Here is a 23,865-nt window from a genome sequence, read left to right on the forward strand (position 1 = left end):
GGTCAAATAATCTGCAATGACAGATTGTACATATAGCCTACGATTTGTTTCACATGTTTGTCGGAATATAAGACGGAACCCAGTCTATAAACTGCCAGAAAAGAGAACAGAAAAATGAGTTATAGTACTGTCGGAAATAGAAAAAAACTGTTTTTAGGCCGTTACGTCTTATCCCTAAAATTTACACAATTGCAAATAGCATATGTCGAAATAACCCACTTCGGCCTAACTGGGCGTTCAGTGGGATGCGTAATACGATATCCAGAAAAGCATGTTTACTCGTAAAATCGGGCAAAACTTAGAAAAAATACGAATAGCTGCTACAAACAATAGATCAGACTATAGATGACAATTAGGGCGCTCAGCCAGGTATGACGACGGATCGTCGACTCACCTGGCATGAAATGCACGTGCTGCCTACAGGCACAAGGGGTCATCTCAAAGATATTTTGTGCTTTTTCAGGTGTGTTGACTATGTCTCATCCACTGATAAACATCTTACGTCTCTTTCTCTACAAAGTTTATTTTGAGATATGTAAGAGAGTATGATACCCGAAAACCATAGAAACGCATCGTAGTATATAGGTGGCATGACCACCCGAAGATCGACAGGACTGGATATTATTTGTAAATTGTTATGACGTGCCGTGGACCTCCCCAGTATAATTTCCCTAAACGATTATCTTATCTTAGCTGATATCTCTATCCCCAAGCCCGAACCCAGGTTTTGCTTTTGAGGCGACCCCTCCTATCTGTTTCTTTTTGTGACAGTGAGACTGCATGGTGGCTACATCCTGAATAGTTTCGGCATAAAAGTTATTATTTTTTACGTCAGCTATCGTTTATGATGAATATACGTCTAATTTCAAAGTGGGCATTAAAAAAGTGTCCTTTGTAATACAATATCGTCGCACACGAATTTGCATAAAGCCATAGTCTGTTCCAAATGATTCATTTTGGACTCAGAAAAAAACCGCATTGCTCATTTCTGCACTAATTTCCCCTCAGTAAAGTCCTTTTTCTCCGTTTCCTATCTCTACCACTGAGACTGTAGTTAGGTCGAACTTAGTTTCACAGATATTTCACACTTTCACATATCAACTACATAAATTGTAGAGATGAATGAGAAAATACAGGGTTTTTTCTATTTCCGACAGTACTATAGTGAATGTTTTTCATCCAGCTTTAATAGTGGCCCAGATTTCAATAGTTAGCCACCTTCATTAGTGGACCTAAACAATTGTAAATGCATGCAAGTGAAATGAAGGTTGTTAAGTGACAGTCACAGTATATATCAAGTCTAAACTAGAGACACAAATGATTGATATCATGAGCATAGACCAGGTTACAATGGTATCATTCTGTACATGAGAACTGTCTTAGTGCAGCTTACAAAATGTAATGATATTTGCTTCCAATACAACAATTATTACTACAAGTGTATGCTCGCATACAAGATGCATCAAATAATTCTTCATTCTTACAATGGCGTTTCTTGGTGGCAGTAATGGGGGAGGTCGGGTAGCCTAATGGTTAAAACATCACGCCGAAGACCCGGGTTTGATTCCCCACATAGGTACAATGTTTCTGGTGACCTCCGCCTTGATATTGCTGGAATATTGCTAAAAGCGGCGTAAAAACATACTCACTCACTCATTTGGTGGCAATGGGCATTACAGATAAGACAGATCCTCGGTAACCTGTGCTTGTCCTAACAAGCAGCTTAAATAGGTATAGTTGGGGGATCTTATTGGTTACAGTAGGTAGCATCGAAGGTTCAATATGGCTCATAATATCAGTCAAGGTCAACCTATGGGCTGACATGATACAGCTGGAGTATTGTTAAGTGTGGTGTTTAAGAACATCAGCTCATTCCCTGTCGGTGCTCTACTATTGAAGCGAGTATTACAATGTTAGATAATGCATTACTGCCTCTGAGAGTGATGCATGATCGGACTTCCCTTGACAGCATGTGCCTGTGGCAGTGGGACGGTGGCGGCATCGGTGGGGATGTGCAACCCTAAGGGGGGGGAGTGTGATTGTCGGGAGGGCATGATCATGCGGGACTGCTCTCTCTGCCAGGTCGACTCCTACGGACAAAACTGCTCAGGTAAGTACAACATGCTCAGGTAACAACAACATGCTCCATTACAACATTGTTATCAGGTAACTACAACATGCTCAGGTAACAACATGGTCAGTTACAACATTGTCAACAGGTAACTACAACATGCTCAGGTAACAACATGGTCAGTTACAACATTGTTAACAGGTAACTACAACATGCTCAGGTAACAACATGGTCAGTTACAACATTGTTAACAGGTAACTACAACATGCTCAGGTAACAACATGGTCAGTTACAACATTGTTAACAGGTAACTACAACATGCTCAGATAAAACAACATGGTCAGTTACAACATTGTTAACAGGTAACTACAACATGCTCAGGTAACAACATGGTCAGTTACAACATTGTTAACAGGTAACTACAACATGCTCAGGTAACAATTTGTTCATTTGATAACAACATAATCAGGTTACAATTCATTTTACAACAGCATAATCAGGTAACAATGTGTTCATTTAACAACAACAGAATCAGGTCACAATTTGTTCATTTAACAACATAATAATAAGGTAACAATTTGTTCATTTAACAACAACAATCAGGTAACAATTCATTTTACAACAACATAATCAGGAAACAGCTAACCATACTATCCTTACACCATACTCTTTACTTGCAGCATGTAACTGCTACAGCCTCGGCTCGGTCAAATTGTCGTGTAACGGCACTGGTGACTGCACCTGCAAAGTTAACGTCACTGGAAGCAAGTGTGCTGCCTGTCTGCCTGACCACTTTGGACTGGGCACAGGTGAGGATGCGCTGATGTAGGAACGTAAAAAATAATAACGGCTGGGTGAACAGAGGCAATGTATGAACAAACTCACTTCCCTAAGGTGGGACTACATGTGCTATGCCAGTGTTCAGACATTGTGTTTTTGTACATGTGTGAGAAAGAGAGAGAGAGAGAGAGAGAGAGAGAGAGAGAGAGAGAGAGAGAGCGAGAGAGAGAGAGAGAGAGAGAGAGAGATAAAGAGAGAGAGAGTGTGAGCGTGAGAGAGAGAGTGAGAGAGAGTGAGAGAGAGAAAGAGAGAGAGAGAGAGAGAGAGAGAGAGAGAGAGAAAGAAAGAGAGTGACAGAGAGAGAGAAAGAAAGAGAGAGAGAGTGAGAGAAAGAAAGAGAGTGAGAGAGAGAAAGAGAGAGTGAGAGAAAGAAAGAGTAAGAGAGAGAGAGGGTGAGAGAAAGAAAGAAAGAGAGGAGAGAAAGAGAGGAGAGAGAGAGAAAGAAAGAGAGAGAGAGAGAGAAAGAAAAAGAGAGAGGAGAGAAAGAGAGAGAGAGAGAGAGAGAGAGAGAAAGAGAGAGAGTGAGAGAAAGAAAGAGTGAGAGTGAGAGAAAGAAAGAGAGAGAGTGAGAGAAAGAAAGAGAGAGAGAGAGAGAGAGAAAGAAAGAGAGAGAGAGAAAGAAAGAGAGAGTGAGAGAGAGAAAGAAAGAGAGAGAGAGGAGGGGTTGTAGAGGCGTGGCTGAGTGTGAGAGTGAGAGTGCATGTGTGTAGATGTTGTGTAAGCTAAGCTGTGTTAGGGGCTGTTTGTTTGGGTTGAGTTTTATGAATGTGTTCCCTTGAATAGAATGCTTGTAAATGTTGTTTGTAATCTTATGCCAGGGGTCTTTTCGGCCAGTAATGGCCAGGTGTTTTGAAAGTGAATATGTATGCATTTTGTCTGTTTGCACACATGACACCATTATAGACTATATTATTATTATCATTATATTATTATGTATTACTGAGATCTATACTTCCAGGGAACGGCTGTTCTCTGTGCAGCTGCAACATGAACTACTCGGCCAACAACTCCTGCAGCGACAACGGTCAGTGTCCGTGCAAGCCCGGTGTTGGGGGGCGTCCTGTGTGACGTGTGCCTGGATGGGTATGTGCTTACCGTCAACTTCAAACGACCAGTCCGTTCATATCTTGTTGATTGGACCGGTGAAGATCTGGGTTAGAAATGAACTTCAGTAACCCATGCTTGTTGTAAAAGGCGACTAACGGGTGGTCAGGCTCGCTGACCTGGTTGACTCATGTCATCGGTTCCCAGTTGTGTAGATCGATGCTCATGCTGTTGATCACTGAATGTCTTGTGTCATCACACCTCGTGGGATCTCAAACCCTTGAAGATCGGGGCTAGAATTGATCTTCAGCAACTCATGCTTGCCGTACACGTGTCATCGTATCCCAATTGCTTAGATCAATGCTCAATTTTGTTGATCACTAGATTGCCTAATTCAGACTCCATTATTTACAGGCTGCCGCCATATAGTTGGAATATTGCTGAGTGTGGCATTAAAATACAAACAAAACAAACTCAGTGGAATCTGTTTCGACGAACACCATGACTGGGCACTCTCTGGCATGGACAGAATATATTTCAATAATATGAGAACTGTCTATTGCAGTAGGACACATACATTTGGGTACTTTAAAGCCGAAGGTATATACGGCTGTTTAATCTTTTCTCGATCCGTTTCATGAAAATACAGATGACATTGACATTTAAGAAAATTCTCGTCTCTCATACAGATACTACAATCTGACGACATCTGGGTGCATGCCGTGTGGATGTGAGACTAACGGCAGCGTCAGCAACGTCTGCAACAAGGCTACTGGAGTCTGCACGTGTAAAGCAAACTCACAGGGAGACAAATGCACGCAGTGTAAAGAAGGTACCCATCAGTGTCTGTTCGTTTACCATTCCTTTACTGACCAATACCCCATTCATCTGAAGATCATTGAACTATCAGTCCCTTGTCAGCCTAATATGCATAAATTAGGATATTATTCAGCTATCAGTCTGTCGTCAGCCTAACCTCCATAAATTAGAAGATCATTCAGCTATCAGTCTCTTGTCAGCCTAATATGCATAAATTAGAAGATCATTCAGCTATCAGTCCCTTGTCAGCCTAATCTCCATAAATTAGGTGATCATTCAGCTATCAGTCTGTCGTCAGTCTAACCTCCATAAATTAGAAGATCATTCAGCTATCAGTCTCTTGTCAGCCTAATATGCATAAATTAGAAGATCATTCAGCTATCAGTCCCTTGTCAGCCTAATCTCCATAAATTAGGTGATCATTCAGCTATCAGTCTGTCGTCAGTCTAACCTCCATAAATTAGAAGATCATTCAGCTATCAGTCTGTCGTCAGTCTAACCTCCATAAATTACAAGATCATTCTGCTATCGGTCTCTTGTCAGTCTAACCTCCATAAATTACAAGATCATTCAGCTATCAGTCTCTTGTCAGCCTAATCTGCATAAATTACAAGATCATTCAGCTATCAGTCTCTTGTCAGCCTAACCTCCATAAATTACAAGATCATTCAGCTATCAGTCTCTTGTCAGCCTAATCTGCATAGATTACAAGATCATTCAGCTATCAGTCTCCTGTCAGCCTAATCTGCATAAATTACAAGATCATTCAGCTATCAGTCTCTTGTCAGCCTAATCTGCATAAATTACAAGATCATTCTGCTATCAGTCTCTTGTCAGTCTAATCTCAATATAATAGAAGATTACTGAGCTAACAATCCATTATCAGCCTATTCCCCATTCATCTGAAGATCATTCAGCCATCAGTCTGTCATCAGCCTCCACAAAGCCAACACGCCAGGAGACAAATGCATGCAGTGTAAAGTAAAAGTAAAATCAATTTGTTAGCGGCCAACCTGCATTCATTTGAAGATCTTGCAGCTATCAATCCTTAATCGGACAAGGATTTGAAAATCATTCAGCTGACGATCTGCTGTCGTCTGATTCCCCCTAGACTTGAAGATCATTGAGCTAACAATCTTTTATTCACTTATTCCCCATTCATTTGAAGATCATTCAGCTAACAATCCTCCATTAACTTATTCCCCATCCATTTGAAGATCATTTGGCTAACAATCCTTTGTTAACTTATTCCCCATCCATTTGAAGATCACTGAGCTAACAATCCTTTATTAACTTATTCCCCATCCATTTGAAGATCATTCAGCTAACAATCCTTTATTAACTTATTCCTCATCCATTTGAAGATCATTCAGCTAACAATCCTTTATTAACTTATTCCCCATTCATTTGAAGATCATTCAGGTAACAATCTTTTATTTACTTATTCTCTATTCATTTGACGATCACTCAGCTAACAATCTTTTATTAATTCATTCTCCATTCATTTGAAGATCATTCAGCTGACAATCTTTTATTAATTCATTCTCTATTCATTTGAAGATCACTCAGCTAACAATCTTTTATTAATTCATTCTCCATTCATTTGAAGATCATTCAGTTAACAATCCTTAATCAACATATTCTCCAGTCATTTGAAGGCCATTCAGCTTCCAATTCTTTTTCGGACACTTTTGTTCCTAGGATACTACGGCCTGGGAAGCTGGTCAAATGATGGCTGCCTAAAGTGCCAGTGTTCCGGTCACTCCAGCAACTGCACCACGGCCACAGGATGGTACCTGACCCAGACGGAGAGTCACTGGACACTGGAAACTGTAACCGCAGCCACTGGTGACCGCTGGACCGGCCAGGATGACCAGGGAAATAACGTGACTGTTGATGACCCACTGCGACTTAATGAGTTGCCCTCAGACCCCTCGGCTCAGTAAGGACGAAATACGAACCTGGCTAGCTATTCTTAAAACGTTAGTAGCCCTACGAACTTCTTTAGCCCATTCTTAACACATTGGCTACGATCAAAGTTAAGAATTCTTAGGGCTACGAACGTTTCGAGAATAGCGAGCTTAACACTAAGATTGTTGTATCTCTGACTTTCTAAAACTGATTCAGGACAGTCTAAGCATTTAACATAAGCTTATGACACTAAGGAGGACATCCGACTGTTTATAATGCCAGAAATCTGTTCCCCATAGACTTTCTGCAGTTGCAGCATTTAATACAGGCTTACGGCAGTCAAAGCGTGTAACATAGACTTTCTGCAGTTGCAGCATTTAAGATAGGCTTACAGCATTTGTAGCGTGTAACATGGACATTCTGCAGTTGCAGCATTTAAGATAGGCTTACGGCAGTCGTAGCGTGTGACATAGACTTTCTGCAGTTGCAGCATTTCAGATAGGCTTACAGCAGTCGTAGCGTGTAACATAGACATTCTGCAGTTGCAGCATTTAAGATAGGCTTATGGCAGTCATAGCGTGTAACATAGACTTTCTGCAGTTGCAGCATTTAAGATAGGCTTACGGCAGTCGTAGCGTGTAACATAGACTTTCTGCAGTTGCAGCATTTAAGATAGGCTTACGGCAGTCGTAGCGTGTAACATAGACTTTCTGCAGTTGCAGCATTTAAGATAGGCTTATGGCAGTCATAGCGTGTAACATAGACTTTCTGCAGTTGCAGCATTTAAGATAGGCTTACGGCAGTCGTAGCGTGTAACATAGACTTTCTGCAGTTGCAGCATTTAAGATAGGCTTACGGCAGTCGTAGCGTGTAACATAGACTTTCTGCAGTTGCAGCATTTAAGATAGGCTTACGGCAGTCGTAGCGTGTAACATGGACATTCTGCAGTTGCAGCATTTAAGATAGGCTTACGGCAGTCGTAGCTCGTAACATGGACATTCTGTAGTTGCAGCATTTAATATAGGCTTACAGCAGTCGTAGCGTGTTACACAGATACAAAGTCAGTGATCTAACTTACTCAGCCACCACTGCTTCCACAAAATCGAATCAGACAACAGGTAGTCAAGATCACATACTTTGTGTGTCCCTCTGGCAAATGTAGAATCGAGGTGGCTCAGTGGGTTAGATCGCTGACGTTGTGTGCTGGCGATTACTTTCCTGACCCTGAGAGTGTGGGTTCTAATCCTGGATGGCACTCAATCAAATAAAATTACTTGAACCTATCCGTTACAGTAAAATATAATATAATGTAATCTTCAGTGTACTTACAGTTTGGTATTTTTATGGATGTTTAGTTGAAATAATCCAGCTATAGGGCAGCGGTCTGTAAATAATCGAGTCTGGACCAGACAATCCAGTGATGAACAGCATCAGCATCGATCTACGTAATTGGGATACAATGACATGTATCAACCAAGTCAACGAGTCTGACCACCCGATCCCGTTAGTCGCCTCCTACGACAAGCATGGAGTGTTGAAGATCAGTTCTCACCTGGATCTTTTCAGATATGTGATGAGGCTGGTGAACAGTGGAAACAACATCAACCGTCGTCACATGTACTTTGTTGCACCGGCGAAGTTCCTGGGTAACAAGAAGACAGCGTATGGGCTGTCACTGACGATCCAGATGCAGGTGAATGTGACAGAGGTTGTCCAGGACAAATACGTAGAAGGAGACGTGATCCTTCAGGGTATGGGGCTGCCATACAAGCTCACCACAAGCCTCCAGCCGCCTGCAGATGTCCAGATCCGTACTTATGTGGTGAGATATGGATGTATAGTCGTAGTAGTAGCAGTAGTAGTAGCAGTAGTAGTAGCAGTAACACCAGATTCATCCAGTACAATAAGTTCAACTATATTCTGACAATCTTTCAGTACAGTAAATTCTAACCACACTGTACATTAGATATTGACACCAAACTCTTCTGTGACCTATATCTCAATGAAACATGTTTGTATTGTTTGTGTTCCCAGATAAATATGCATGAGGGCAGCTGGATGGTCAACACGACAGATGGCCAGAACGCCACCTACGATCAGATGTTGCAGACGCTCACGGAGTTGACGTCGTTCAGAATCCGGGGCAAGTTTAGCAATGTAAGAAGGCAGACAACGTTCATTCTATGTCCTCATAGTCTGTAATACGTTCTTTGTTACAAAGGATAATCGTATTTTACTTTTGTTTTGCTGAGATCAGTCAAGGTCAAAGTGGGGCGCTAGGGTAGCCTAGTGGTTAAAGCGTTCACTCGTCACTCCAAAGACCTGGGTTTGATTCTCCACATGGGTATAATGTGAAGCCCATTTCTGGTGTCCCCCGCCGTGATATTGCTGGAATATTGCTAAAAGCGGCGTAAAACCATTCTCATTAACTCTCTCACTCAAGGTCAAAGCAGATATATCCTGGTTTAGGTACTAAGCCACACAAAAGGAATTGTATAATAGTCAAATGGTTCATTGGAGAAAAACATAATGTCATGAGGGAATGAACAAATTTGGCTGAAAACAGTTTGACACAGTTTATCTCCGTGACACATGTAATTTTGACTTGCTGAAATACTGCTGAAACCAACATAATCACTGATTGTAAGAGGACTACACACGGAGTTGCCAGGTGATGTTAAGACTGTCTAATCAAACTGTTACTGGCAAACAAGGATAAGTTGAGCACTGACCTGACAATTGACCCCTATTAGCATGTATGAGTGCCGCCCACTGGCTCTTGTCATTGTTAGCGAAGGGGCCCCAGGTTGTCCGCGATCAAGTGTAGTGCAACTTGCTACACCGACGTGAGAGTCTTATGAGCAAGGCGTGTGCAGCTACGCGCGGAATCAATTTCATCATCATGCTCTCCCTTTCACAAACCAAACGGGTTTGCTAATTGCCGTGCACCGCCTACTTCTCGTAAATGTGTTCTTTGCGCCAGTCCAACTTATCCTTGTTTGCCAGTAAATATCTTCTCTGATGGACATTTGCCTCTGTAATGATAAGAAACTTTGTCTTTCACTTTTTCATTTACGTAGCTTATCCTCGTTGACTTCAGGTGATATTTATGTACAAGCTCAAATCTACATCACCCCTGGCTTGCCTCCCACCTTGATCACACATGCCATGATACATGGCTGAAATATGTTCAAACCAGCCTACACTCACCTATATATAACATATCCTCCGTGGTGTAGAGGTTTGAGCGTCCGCCCGGAGAGCGGAAGGTCGTAGGTTCCATTCCCGACCTTGTCATACCAAAAGTTGTTAGAATATGGTACTTGTTGGTCCCTGTCGGACGCTTGGTATTAATGGAGCACAACAAGGACTGGTCGGCACGAAGTTAGTATTATGTGTCTGATAGGGGTATTCATGCTTCACTGCGGCATGGTACCTCAGTGGGCTAGTACTATAAAACCAGCTTGCGTCTAGGCTAGTACAAGCAGCCACACATGCACATGCATGCAAGTTGTCATATGAGAGAAATATATTCTTAAGTACAATGTTAAACCTCATTTCACCTCATCTCACCTCAACTATATATATTTTTACTTATCCTGACTCATGATCTTTTGCTTATCTCCCTTTCCCTTTCGAATGGTAGTGGAACACTTGAATCCTTTGAAGTTCCCGAAGCGGACGTAAAAATACACTCACCCACGAGTTACCTCCCTTTTGCCCTATTCCCGCGCAAACCAGTCAGGTGACATGCCTTACTTGTCACTCTCTCCCTTATCGCCCAAACGGATGGTTGGGCGAGCACTGGAGTCCCGTATACGGCATTATATCCTTTTTATTTAGGTCCTATTCTTCAAAATTACGCTGTATATCGATTTGGCTATAACTACTATGTAGTATTTGTAAAACAATTGTAAAAATTAACTACATTTGAGTTGTGTTTTCATCGTCAAGTAACTTTGTTTACATTTCATGAAATCCTGCAGTGTTTGCAGGCACAGGTTATCCGTGGCTGATCTCACCCCCAGTGCCCTTCGTGCATAAAACCATGTTCTTCCAGCTTGCGCTGTACTTATTGTGTTGATTTATCAAATCTTCAATTTAATTAATATTTGTCTTATATCTATAGACATGCCATGGATCGGGTGAGGAAGTCATCTCAAGTCACGGTTGATAAAACTGGAGATCAGCCTACAAACCGTATGTTGCTTTCTACTGCTGATGTTCATAATACTGGTGCTATGTTTAGTGCGTTACAGGGGCAGTCTGCTGGTAATGGGGCTAAGAAGAGATCGTCTACATTACAGTCGACTCCGTCTCAGGCTAAGAAAAAGACGTCATCCTCTTCTACAACGCAGAAGAAAGCATCTGTTACCAGATCGGAGGGCAAATCTACGCGTGCTAGTACATCAACGCAGCAGAAATCCTTCAACGAAGAGATATTACTTCCACACGAATTAGACGTCTTTGATGAACCCCCATTACTTCTACCTGAAGTATTTATGAGATCAGCGACTCAATCGACCTCTACTACTACAAGATCGTCCCCTACAACAGTCACAGCAGGACAGCTGTTTGACGAACTACCTCTTACTTCTCGGAGTGAAGTTGAGGCACAGAACTCATCAGCGTTCGCGAACGCTTCATCTACACCGCAGCAGCTTCAACCTATGCAGAACTTTGACCCAGGCGAATTTATGAAACAATTCACCGATCAGATGATGGCCATGATGGAACGCAGATTCCAGTAGGAAGCGAAGGCTAGGAAAAGCCTCTCATCTACCGACACCGTGCGCAAACCTACAGACCTGTGCGAACCTACAGACCTGCGCGAATCTACTCCTCATGGAACTAAACCTCAAGACTACGTTGGCGAACGTACACCTTTGCGAAGGTCTCCACAGTCAGGACGACTCTGTCATCTTGGAGGATAGAAGAGATGACATGCCTACTCTCAATTCTACTTCTGCGAACCCTCAACGTTCGAGCAAAGGATCCAGCTCCTACACCTAGCCGCTCTAGGTTGAGATCTCATATCTCTCACAGACGTTTGCGAAGTCACTCTCCTCAAGACAGAGGTTCGCGAAGAGAAGGCTCACAGCACAGAAGTTCGCCCTACGATAGACGTTCGCGAAGAGATAGCTCACCTCACAGAGGTTCGCGAAGAGGTGTATCTACAGATAGAGGTTCACGAAGAGAGCACTGCCAAGATAGACGTTCGCATAGGGAGGAATCTTCAGATAGAGGTTCGCGAAACAATGATGAAGGTTCGAGAAGGGATACAGGTTCGCAGATGGATGAGTTGTTGAGACCTAGCACTAATAATCAGGACTTTGGACTTGCAAACGGACTTCGTCTTCCAAGACTTAGAGGTTACAGCATGGATTGCCAACGGGTTGAACTTGGAGTCTCCTTCTAAGGATAAAGATGAAGTCTACACTTATATGATGCGCAACGATGACTTTGACTCCGTCACTATCCCTCTGATTGAACCTACACACAGCTTTCGCGAAAGCTTCCAAGTACCAGAGTCAGCACCTACCATCATTTAATATGAAGAGATTCCCCCTACATCATATGGATCCATTTTCAAAGGCGCCTGAATGGGATGATAACATCAAGGACTCCCGAAACAAGATGTATAAAGTGGAAGACAAAAAGTTATCTCAACTTGATACTGCTACAAGGAGATCCTTCTTCGGGTTGGCCAGGTCCAGACCCATCAATGAAGAATTGATAAATACATTCCAGAATTCAAGTTCGGAAGATGATATAAGATGATATACTCAGCCCTCATTACACAGAAGAAGGACCAATACTTTTTGTCGGACCATCTGACATCTATAGCTGCAGGTCTCACTTTACTACGCAGACAAGGGCTACTTGCATCCTGTTCATGGAGTATTAGATTCACCCAACCGCTACTAAGTGCTCCATGGGAGGCGCCTACTATTTTTGGAGGACTAATAGATGATGCAGCTAAGGAAGCTACGCACGATACCAGGGAAGTTATGATGATAAAATCCATAGATACTCTGGCCGACGTCATCCGTCATACTTCTCAAAAGTATAACAACAAATCAAAATATTCCGGCATACAGAAGGCAAAGGACAAGAAGTACTCCAGCTTCAAGTTGCTCACTCAACTAGGATGGTTGGTGAACCTTATGAAGTCAGAGTTGGAACCAAAACAAGATCTACAATTTCTGGGGATAAGGTTTATCACAACACAGAATCGTATGTCGTCCCAGAGGATCGTTGAGTCAAGATACAAGCCATGATTGCACCAGCAGTCATCTCTCCATTAACACTACGATCATGAGTTCTACTCAGTCTGCTAACCTCGGCGCAGGACTTGACTCAACGCTGCAATGGTTCCTGATAAAACATCTAGACAGCGTCGACCCTATCTTGCTGCCAGACAGCCTCAAGAGGTATCTACTGTGGTGGACACACAGGTCGAACGTTTGCGGAGGGACCTATTTACAAGAGCCGGCCTTCGACACACATCTCTACGCAGACGCCTCGATGAAGGGATTGGGTGCGCATCTCAACGTTCAAGTGGCGTCCGGAAGGTTGTCCAAAATAGAACAGCAGCTTCACATCAATCTGCTAGAGATGAAAGCCGTGATCAATGCCTTACAACTATGGTCGAGCTTGCTGAACAACAAAATGCTGATGATCCACACGGACTACTCTACAGTGACATTGTCCATAAACCGGCAAGGGTCCACGAGGTCTCCAAGCCTGTTACAGCTCACATTCCAGTTGTTCCAGATCACACAGGAAGCAAACATCTGGATAAAGGCGTGTCACATACCCGGAGCCAAGAACTTACTTGCAGACGCTCTCTTCCGACCACTGCACCCGTCACCTATGGAATGGATGCTCCATCCAGAAGCGTTTCGGCTCATAAGGGAAATAGGATCCCCTTGCATAGATCTGTTTGCCACGAGGTTCTACAAACAACTACAGACGTTTGTCTCGCCAGTTCCAGATCCTCAAGCCTGGGCAACAGATGCAATGAGCATGTCGTGGGAAGGACTAAACGCCTACGCGTTTCCGCTCCCGATACTACATCCAAAAGCACTGTTCAAGATCAAACAGACTCAGACGCTACAACTGACTTTGGTCGAGCCCTACTGGCCAGAAAGAGCATGGTTCCCAGACCTAATAGAAGATCTCGGAAGTCCAGTTATCAAATTACCAGATTGGCCGAACCTATTAATACATCCGCACACCAAGCAAGTCCACGGGAGCCCGACAGTATTCCAGTTACACGTGTTGACCGTATCAAAACATGCTTGAAGAAAAGAGGATACTCCGCCAGGGCAGCCAGGGCAGCCAAGGCAGTCACGCTAGCGTTACGCAGATCGCCTCGTAACATGTATGATGACAAATGGCTAAAGTTTGAGACTTCGCTGCGATGATAGCCACTCATCCTCAAGTGGCGGAATATCTGTGTCATCTTAGACAGACCAGACATCTGAAGGGTTCGACATTATCTACATACCTCGCTGCTATCAGTACAGTGATTACTATGAAAACAGGCATCAAGTTGACGAAAGTACCAGAATTACTTGCTCTGCTGAGATCTTTTAAGCTGGAGGACCAGCCTGGGATCTAAATGTAATTCTACGTCATCTTACGAGTGATGTCTACGAACCACTAGACCAGATTACTCTCGAGCTGCTGACACAGAAGACTCTGTTCCTGCTTGCGCTAGCCATGGCAGCTCGAATATTGGAGATACATGCGCTGGACTTTGGTCGAACCAGATTCGACAGAGGGCAACATAATGCAGTTCATCTTGGACTTAGATGGGACTTTATTGCCAAGAACCAACTACCTGGTCAGCCAGATAGACAGTTCCACGTACCAGCGCTATCTACAATCCTCGGCCCACAGGATATAGAGGACTTATCCTTGTGTCTGGTCAGAGCCCTGAAGATATACCTTCAAAAGACTGAGACAAGGAGCCTGTTCATCCCATTATCAACAGAGACTTCAGCAGAAGTCTCAAGAACGACCATATCGTTCTGGATGAGAGCCGTCATATTGAGAGCCTATAAAGCAGCAGGACTAGAACCTCCTAGAGCTTCCAACCCACACGAAGTCAGAGCACTTGCGTCAACACTGGCTCTGCACGGAAATTGCTCTATACCAACAATTATGGAGGGCTGCTTTTGAAAGTCGGACACAGTGTTTGCTAACCACTACCTCCGAGACATAACCGCTGAAGACGTCTCAGGCATTCACCAATTTGGGCCTCTCGTTGTAGCACAGCAACTAACGGTTCCTCAAAGGCGCTGAGTTGGAAAGTCTCCCCCTTTATCACGTTGACTTGTTGATTACTTTTACTAAAAGAAAAGTACTAGTTTGAAAGTCCATGTGCACAGTCTAGCAGAGGCTAGCATGAGTGATTAAAGATCCTGTACGGGTAAAGATCTTACCTGTACGTGAAGGGGTCGCAACTCATTTATGATAAAGATTTTATCATAATCTATGGGTTGTTATGAGATATCTAGTAATAGGAAGATACTAGTTTATCTGTAGCCACATGAATCAACATGATTCAACCTGTCTGAGATTGAAGTAAGACAAGAAAGTGGTCCCCTCTAGTTATAACGGAAGTTCGAAGAATAGGATCACGGAAATGCTGTTCGCAGTTCCCATGGGGGGGATACAGGACGTATCTAAGGACAGCTGATGAATCCACAAAGTGGCTTGACCCACCACCAATCTGTCGGATTCTATAAGCAAAAGATCATGAGTCAGGATAAGTAAAAATATGTAATTTTAAAGTAAAATTGATATTTTTATACTTATCCTGACTCATGACGAGAAGCCCTCCCAACCTCCCCGTTGAAGTCACTTGAGATTTCACAGCAGATCCAAGTGCATGGGCAGAAATTCAGGAGAGAGTGACAAGTAAGGCAGGTCACCTGACTGTTTTGCACGGGAAAAGGGCAACAGGGAGGTAACTCGTGGGTGAGTGTATTTTTACGTCCGCTTCGGGAACTTCAAAGGATTCAAGTGTTCCACTATCATTCCAAAGGGAAAGGGAGATAAGCAAAAGATCATAAGTCAGGATAAGTATAAAAATATAAATTTTACTTAAAAAATTACATATTTGGTTTCAGATGAGCAGTGCAGCGACCGATCTGTTCCGTGTGGTGATGGAACACGCCACCAGCAGCCAGACAGCTAGCACTGGGGTGCCAGCAACCAACGTGGAGCAGTGCTACTGTACAGAGCAATACACGGTGAGACAGAAACTGTCATATGTGTCTGTAACGGTGTAAGTGAGTGAATTTAGTGTAGCATGGGCACGAAGCCATATAGTGACGAGACCAACTTTACACATAACAGTGTGAATGCTTAGACTAGCGTAATGGTGTTGAGGAGCGTGAATGCTAAGACCAACATAATGGTGTTTAGGAGTGTGAATGCTTAGACCAGCGTAATGGTGTTTAGGAGTGTGAATGCTTAGACCAGCGTAATGGTGTTTAGGAGTGTGAATGCTTAGACCAGCGTAATGGTATTTAGGAGTGTGAATGCTTAGACTAGCATAATGGTGTTTAGGAGTGTGAATGCTTAGACCAGCGTAATGGTGTTTAGGAGTGTGAATGCTAAGACTAGCGTAATGGTGTTTAGGAGTGTGAATGCTAAGACTAGCGTAATGGTGTTTAGGAGTGTGAATGCTAAGACTAGCGTAATGGTGTTTAGGAGTGTGAATGCTAAGACTAGCGTAATGGTGTTTAGGAGCGTGAATGCTTAGACTGGCGTAATTGTGTTTGGGAGTGTGAATGCTTAGACTAGCGTAATGGTGTTTAGGAGTGTGAATGCAAAGACTAGCGTAATGGTGTTTAGGAGCGTGAATGCTAAGACAGGCGTAATGATATTTGGGAGTGTGAATGCTAAGACTTACGCAATCCTCTTTGGGAGTGTGAATGCTAAGACTAGCGTAATGGCATTTTGGAGTGTGAATGCTAAGACTAGTGTAATGCTATTTAGGAGTGTGAATGCTTAGACTAGCGTAATAGTGTTTAGGAGTGTGAATGCTTAGACTAGCGTAATGGTGTTTAGGAGTGTGAATGCTTAGACTAGCGTAATGGTATTTAGGAGTGTGAATGCTAAGACTAGCATAATGGTGATTAGGAGTGTGAATGCTTAGACTAGCGTAATGGTGTTTAGGAGTGTGAATGCTAAGACTAGCGTAATGGTGTTTGGGAGTGTGAATGCTTAGACTAGCGTAATGGTGTTTAGGAGTGTGAATGCTTAGACTAGCGTAATGGTATTTTGGAGCGTGAATACTAAGACTTCTGTAATGGTGTTTAGAAGTGTGAATGCTAAGACTAGCGTAATGGTGTTTAGGAGTGTGAATGCTAGCGAATGCTAAGACTAGCTGGTGTTTAGGAGTGTAGCCAGACTAGCGTAACGTAATGGTGTTTAGGAGGAATGCTAAGACTAGCGTAATGGTGTTTAGGAGTGTGAATGCTAAGACCAGCGTAATGGTGTGTGAATGCTTAGACATGTGAAGCGTTTGAATGTGAATGCTAAGACTAGCACTAGCGTAATGGTGTTTAGGAGTGTGAATGCTAAGACTAGCATAATGGTATTTAAAGTGTAAATGCTAAGACTAGTGTAATGGTGTTTTTAGGAGTGTGAATGCTTAGACTAGCGTAATGGTGTTTAGGAGTGTGAATGCTTTAGACTAGCGTAATGGTGTTTAGGAGTGTGAATGCTTAGACTAGTGTAATGGTGTTTAGGAGTGTGAATGCTTAGACTAGCGTAATGGTGTTTGGGAGTGTGAATGCTTAGACTAGCGTAATGGTGTTTAGGAGTGTGAATGCTTAGACTAAGCGTAATGCAATTTAGGACCGTGAATGCTAAGACAGGCGTAATGATATTTGGGAGTGTGAATGCTAAGACTTACGAATCCCTCTTTGGGAGTGTGAATGCTAAGACTAGCGTATGGCATTTTGGAGTGTGAATGCTAAGACTAGTGTAATGCTATTTAGGAGTGTGAATGCTTAGACTAGCGTAATAGTGTTTAGGAGTGTGAATGCTTAGACTAGCGTAATGGTGTTTAGGAGTGTGAATGCTTAGACTAGCGTAATGGTGTTTAGGAGTGTGAATGCTTAGACTAGCGTAATGGTGTTTAGGAGTGTGAATGCTTAGACTAGCGTAATGGTGTTTAGGAGTGTGAATGCTAAGACTAGCATAATGGTGATTAAGTGTGAATGCTTAGACTAGCGTAATGGTGTTTAGGAGTGTGAATGCTTAGACTAGCTTAATGGTATTTAGGAGTGTGAATGCTAAGACTAGCTTAATGGTATTTAGGAGTGTGAATGCTAAGACTAGGGTAATGGCATTTAGGAGTGTGAATGCTTAGACTAGCGTAATGGTATTTAGGAGTGTGAATGCTTAGACTAGCGTAATGGTATTTAGGAGCGTGAATGCTAAGTCTAGCGTAATGGTATTTAGGAGTGTGAATGCTTAGTCTAGCGTAATGATATTTAGGAGTGTGAATGCTAAGACTAGGGTAATGGTATTTAGGAGTGTGAATGCTTAGACTAGCTTAATTGTATTTAGGAGTGTGAATGCTAAGACTAGGGTAATGGTATTTAGGAGTGTGAATGCTTAGACTAGCGTAATGGTGTTTAGGAGTGTGAATGCTTAGACTAGCGTAATGGTGTTTAGGAGCGTGAATGCTTAGACTAGCTTAATTGTATTTAGGAGCGTGAATGCTAAGACTAGGGTAATGGTATTTAGGAGTGTGAATGCTTAGACTAGGGTAATGGTATTTAGGAGTGTGAATGCGTAGACTAGCGTAATGGTATTTAGGAGCGTGAATGCTAAGTCTAGCGTAATGCTTTTTAGGTGTGTGAATGCTAAGACTAGCCTAATGCTATTTAGGAGCGTGAATGCTAAGCCTAGCGTAATGATATTTAGGAGCGTGAATGCTAAGACTAGCGTAATGGTATTTAGGAGTGTGAATGCTAAGACTAGCGTAATGGTATTTAGGAGCGTGAATGCTAAGTCTAGCGTAATGCTTTTTAGGTGTGTGAATGCTAAGACTGGCGTAATGGTATTTAGGAGCGTGAATGTTAAGTCTAGCGTAATGATATTTAGGAGCGTGAATGCTAAGACTAGCGTAATGGTATTTAGGAGTGTGAATGCTAAGACTAGCGTAATGGTATTTAGGAGCGTGAATGCTAAGTCTAGCGTAATGCTTTTTAGGTGTGTGAATGCTAAGACTAGTGTAATGGTATTTAGGAGCGTGAATGCTAAGACTGGCGTAATGCTATTTAGGAGTGTGAATGCTAAGACTAGCGTAATGCTTTTTAGGAGTGTGAATGCTAAGACTAGCGTAATGGTAATTAGGAGTGTGAATGCTAAGACTAGCGTAATGCTATTTAGGAGTGTGAATGCTAAGACTGGCGTAATGGTAATTAGGAGTGTGAATGCTAAGACTGGCGTAATGCTATTTGGGAATGTGAATGCTAAGACTAGCGTAATGGTATTTAGGAGTGTGAATGCTAAGACTAGCGTAATGGTATTTGGGTTTGTGAATACTGAGACTAGCGTAATGGCATTTGTGAGTGTGGAAGCTAAGATTAAAGGTAGCAAAGTTTGTCACAAGTTTTGGAAATCTATGTAACGTTGATAGCTACACTTGTCACTATTGAGAACGCTGTTTGATTCATCCACACAGGGCACAGGCTGCGAGAAGTGTGCTGCCGGTTACCGCCGTACAGTTGCCTTCAGCGGGCCGGCGGGACAGTGCGAGAGCTGCCAGTGTAACAACCACGCTGTATCATGTGACCAAGAGTCTGGCGTCTGCACCTGCAAAGACAACACCACAGGGTCTCTTTGTGAAACATGTCTGCCAGGTTTCTATGGAAACGCACTAGCCGGAACGCCAGGTACCTGTGATTGAGTTATGGTGGTCAGACACACGATGTTGAACAAAGATAGAACAATGCGTGTGTTGGTTCATATGCTGTATTGAACACTTCAGTTATTTGTCCACTGTATTGTGAGAAAATGGTTTAACATACGCGGGTTGTACACGTTTACCATTCAATGAATGTGCGTACTCAGTATGATGCTTAGAGGCATGGATTACAGGCAGGAAGGATATGAGATTTAACTCAGTGATCAAAGGACCCTTCTAAGGCACCGTTACACAACTCTGTAGGTCACCTGATGAGGGAGGAAGGATATGAGATTTAACTCAGCGATCAAAGGACCCTTCTAAGGCACCGTTACACAACTCTGTAGGTCACCTGATGAGGGAGGAAGAATATGAGATTTAACTCAGCGATCAAAGGACCCTGCTAAGGCACCGTTACACAACTCTGTAGATCACCTGATGAGGCAGGGAGAATATGAGATTTAACTCAGCGATCAAAGGACCCTGCTAAGGCACCGTTACACAACTCTGTAGATCACCTGATGAGGCAGGGAGAATATGAGATTTAACTCAGCGATCAAAGGACCCTGCTAAGGCACCGTTACACAACTCTGTAGGTCACCTGATGAGGGGGGGGAAGAATATATTCCAACATGTTGTGTCCTTCATGTTACAGTGAATGAGTGAGTTTAGTTTTACGCCGCACTCAGCAATATTCAAGCTATATGGCGGCGGTTTGTAAATATTCGAGTCTGGACCAGACAGTCCAGTGATCAACAGCATGAGCATTGATCTGCGCAATTGGGAACCGATGACATGTGTCAACCAAGTCAGCGAGCCTGACCACCCGTTAGTCGCCTCTTACGACTAGCATGGGTTACTGAAGATTCATTCCAACCCGGGATCTTCACGGGTTTCATGCTACAGAAGTTGATGCCCATCAATATTCACCCTTGATGTCTATGACATCTAAATGTCATTCAAAGATCTTTCTGTAGGTTGAATTGCGTTCCTTAGACAACTCAACCACGCATTTTATAATAATTATATATTCTGGGATAAGTACTATACGATCTAGATGTAACCCATCCACTTCCTAAATGTTTTTAGAATTTTTCAACTTTTGATATACTCCCTCACAGGATGTTCCCTTAAGTTAGTTCAATATGAGAAAATCTTAACCGCCACAGGTTCATATTTATAGCTAACATCAGGATTTGAAAGAGAAGGAAAAATATTTAAAAAGGAACAGGATCTCCTGAAATGCCATTCAAACTGTTACATTCTGAACACTGTAAGGTGTAGATGCTGAGAGTGATTTGAATAATAACAGTACCTGTAAACTGATGTGTGATGATGTGGTAAATATTGATTAAGCATAACATTTATGATGTATCCAATTCATTGTGCCTCGTGGCACATTTCTGATGTAAATGTTTCTTTGAAAAAGCAAAAAGGTGCTCATCATGAAATAGTCAGAAATATGTCTTCGATCCAGTCCCATTAATTATCTGTTTTAACCAATGAGATTGCATCATTCTCTCGTTCATATTACCATTGTTTTTCATTGCCTTTCAGGAATACTTGATTGTATCTGTAAGGTTTGTGTTTGTAGGTGACTGTAAGCCATGTACATGCCCTGGGAATGTAATTGCGAAGGACGTGAATGTTTTTGCCACGGAGTGCGTTCTCAACACCACTTCAGGTGGTCCGACTTGTACCAACTGCTCTGTTGGCCATGAGGGTGAAATGTGTGAATCCTGCATCCAGACTTACTACGGACAACCTGCAAATGTCACAGTTAGTATTTCGTCCTCCCTCCCCACACACACCGCACACCACCACACACACACACCCCACACCACCACACATACACACACCTGCATACATCAACCCAACAAAGGTACAAGAATCTGTACTAAACTAAAAAAGTGTAATCCCAGAAATAACATATGTTACATTTGACCACTTTCTAAATGGCATTGTGTATTTCATAGCTTTCAGCCGTGGGAGCCGTGCTAATTAACACTTATCAGAGGGGTACACAAAGTCCGCAGTCTAGACTACCAGTTGTCCGACTTCCATTTTTGTGGAATCTGCGGTGGCTGAACGGGTTAGGCAGCTGACTTTTTGTGCTGGCGATTAGGTGCCTGACTCTGAGGGTGTGGGTTCAAATTACGGATGGGACTCAACCCAACAAAACTACAAGAATCTGTACTTTACTAAGAAAACTATAATCCCAAACATAGCATATGTTACCTCCAGAAATGCTTAAGAACCTATCCATTTCGACATCCCCACTGAAGACAAGTTGTATTTTCTTGTCTTCTCGGACAGTACATTTTGTTAATTCTTCAAGGCATGACATATTGGTAAAGACCACAACACACGATCTTCATAATATTCAACATGCCCATTTTGGGGGTAAAACCTGTTGTCAGTTTAAGTACAAATCTTTACCATTACCATCACGCCACCTACATTTGAAAGGTGAGTTAGTCGACGCCCATAAGTTGGAACACTATGACATTAACAAACAAGAACGAATGAGAATCGTAATGAATGTCTCATTGCAGAACAATGATGGTAAATGTAGAACATGTTTCTGCAACAACCGATCGGTGAATTGTGACAGGGTGACTGGCAGGTGCATCGGTTGCATACTTAGTTCCAAAAAAAAACGCGACATTCATGTTTGTTTTTGAAATTTCCATAATTGTCTTATCTACTTTACAATCGTAACGAATGTGCATGTTAAATGTTCTTTGAAACCAATTTTCGAAATAAAACTTCTGAAACAAGACTTTTAACGTCAGATTAGCCGTAACAATTGAATCTAATTATTGAACATTTTTATGGGAAAAAACAACAGAAACGCATCACATAAACGCATGCCCTGACACGTTGTGCACATGAATTTAATGATACGACAGTTTCTTCAAGAAAACGAGAGAAAGAACCCTTTAAAAGATGCGACGGCAGTTTCTGTTGTGTTCTTTTTCTGAATGGTTCAGAAAACAATATGCCACGTTTGAGCAATGAAGCACGTCTACGTGCTCTTGGGATGATTGATGCTGGTTCCAGTGTTGTCAACGTTGCACAACATATGGGAGTACATCGGACGACAATTTACCGACTGATTGAACGCCAAAATCAAACGAATTCGGTGAGAGATCGACCTAGAGATGGCAGGCCACGAGTGACGTCACACAGGCAAGACCGTTACATCGTAACGTCACATCTTCGCAACCGTTTTCTTCCAGCTACTGTTACAGCCCGTCAGACAATTGGGATTCACAACAGACCAATTTCAGGAAACACTGTGCGTCGACATTTGAGAGCACACCGGCTACACTGTAGGAGACCCTATGTTGGACCGATTTTGACGCCATGGCACCGTCGTCTGCGCTTAGCATGGGCTCGCCAACATCAGCATTGGAGATATGCACAGTGGCAGAACGTTGTTTTCTCAGACGAGTGTCGTTTTTGTGTCCACGTTGCAGATGGGAGAGTGAGAGTATGGCGTCGACGAAATGAACGTTTCAGAGACCCATGTGTTCTGGAAAGTGACCGCTGAGGTTGGCCATCCCTTATGATGTGGGGTAGAACAAGCTAGGGAAGGCATGTACCACATGTAATCTTCCAAAACAATGGTCAAGGTCGTGGAAGGGGTGTAACTGCACGACGCTACATTGACGAAGTCTTTAAGGCCTGTTGTCCCGTTCTTTAGACCCTGACCACAGTTGCAGTTCCAACACGATAATGCCCGCGCCCACGCCGCCATTATCACAGGACAATCCCTGGCCAATCACCACATCCAGATAATGGTTTGGCCACCTCTTAGTCCTGATTTGAATCCAGTGGAACATCTCTGGGACGAGTTGGACCGACGCCTTCGTCAAAGACCAGTTCCTCCACAAAATCGGCGGCAGTTGGAGAATGCAGTGTTGAATGAGTACAATAACATTCCCCGTGCTTTCATTCGACGTTTGTTCATGTCCATGGGAAGACGGTGTACTCATGTGATAAACAATAATGGTGGTCATACCAGGTACCGATAACATCGAATATCAGCTTAAGCTTCTAAACGTATCTAATGCAGACTCTTCAGGTTGGGCACACATAAAAATTTCATCAGATCTTAAATCCACTGTCGTTGCTGTTGTCTTTTATCTTTCTTTGGCGCGTTCTGTGTAAAGCATATAGTGGCTGGAAGCACGTATGTGGGACAACAGTTCTCATTTCAAATGGACATGTC

The 23,865-nt window shown here is 42.8% G+C and overlaps 1 protein-coding gene across 1 annotated transcript in view; it reads left to right on the forward strand.

The window, feature by feature from the left end:
• The window catches only part of LOC124256891 (laminin subunit alpha-5-like), a 57,788-nt gene extending 34,230 nt beyond the window's left edge, over positions 1-23,558 (forward strand). Inside the window, exons 14-25 of the mRNA XM_046690861.1 lie at positions 1,970-2,110; positions 2,752-2,880; positions 3,870-3,975; positions 4,645-4,787; positions 6,476-6,716; positions 8,252-8,507; positions 8,720-8,842; positions 15,829-15,951; positions 19,407-19,617; positions 21,223-21,407; positions 22,184-22,300; positions 23,469-23,558. Of these exons, the coding sequence (XP_046546817.1) occupies positions 1,970-2,110; positions 2,752-2,880; positions 3,870-3,975; positions 4,645-4,787; positions 6,476-6,716; positions 8,252-8,507; positions 8,720-8,842; positions 15,829-15,951; positions 19,407-19,617; positions 21,223-21,407; positions 22,184-22,300; positions 23,469-23,558 (1,865 nt within the window). The remainder of the gene's footprint in view (positions 1-1,969; positions 2,111-2,751; positions 2,881-3,869; positions 3,976-4,644; positions 4,788-6,475; positions 6,717-8,251; positions 8,508-8,719; positions 8,843-15,828; positions 15,952-19,406; positions 19,618-21,222; positions 21,408-22,183; positions 22,301-23,468) is intronic.
• Positions 23,559-23,865: the final 307 nt, after the last annotated feature.

Source organism: Haliotis rubra, unplaced genomic scaffold (assembly GCF_003918875.1).
Source record: "Haliotis rubra isolate DU_JTF1 unplaced genomic scaffold, ASM391887v1 Scf642, whole genome shotgun sequence".
Lineage (NCBI taxonomy): Eukaryota > Metazoa > Mollusca > Gastropoda > Lepetellida > Haliotidae > Haliotis > Haliotis rubra.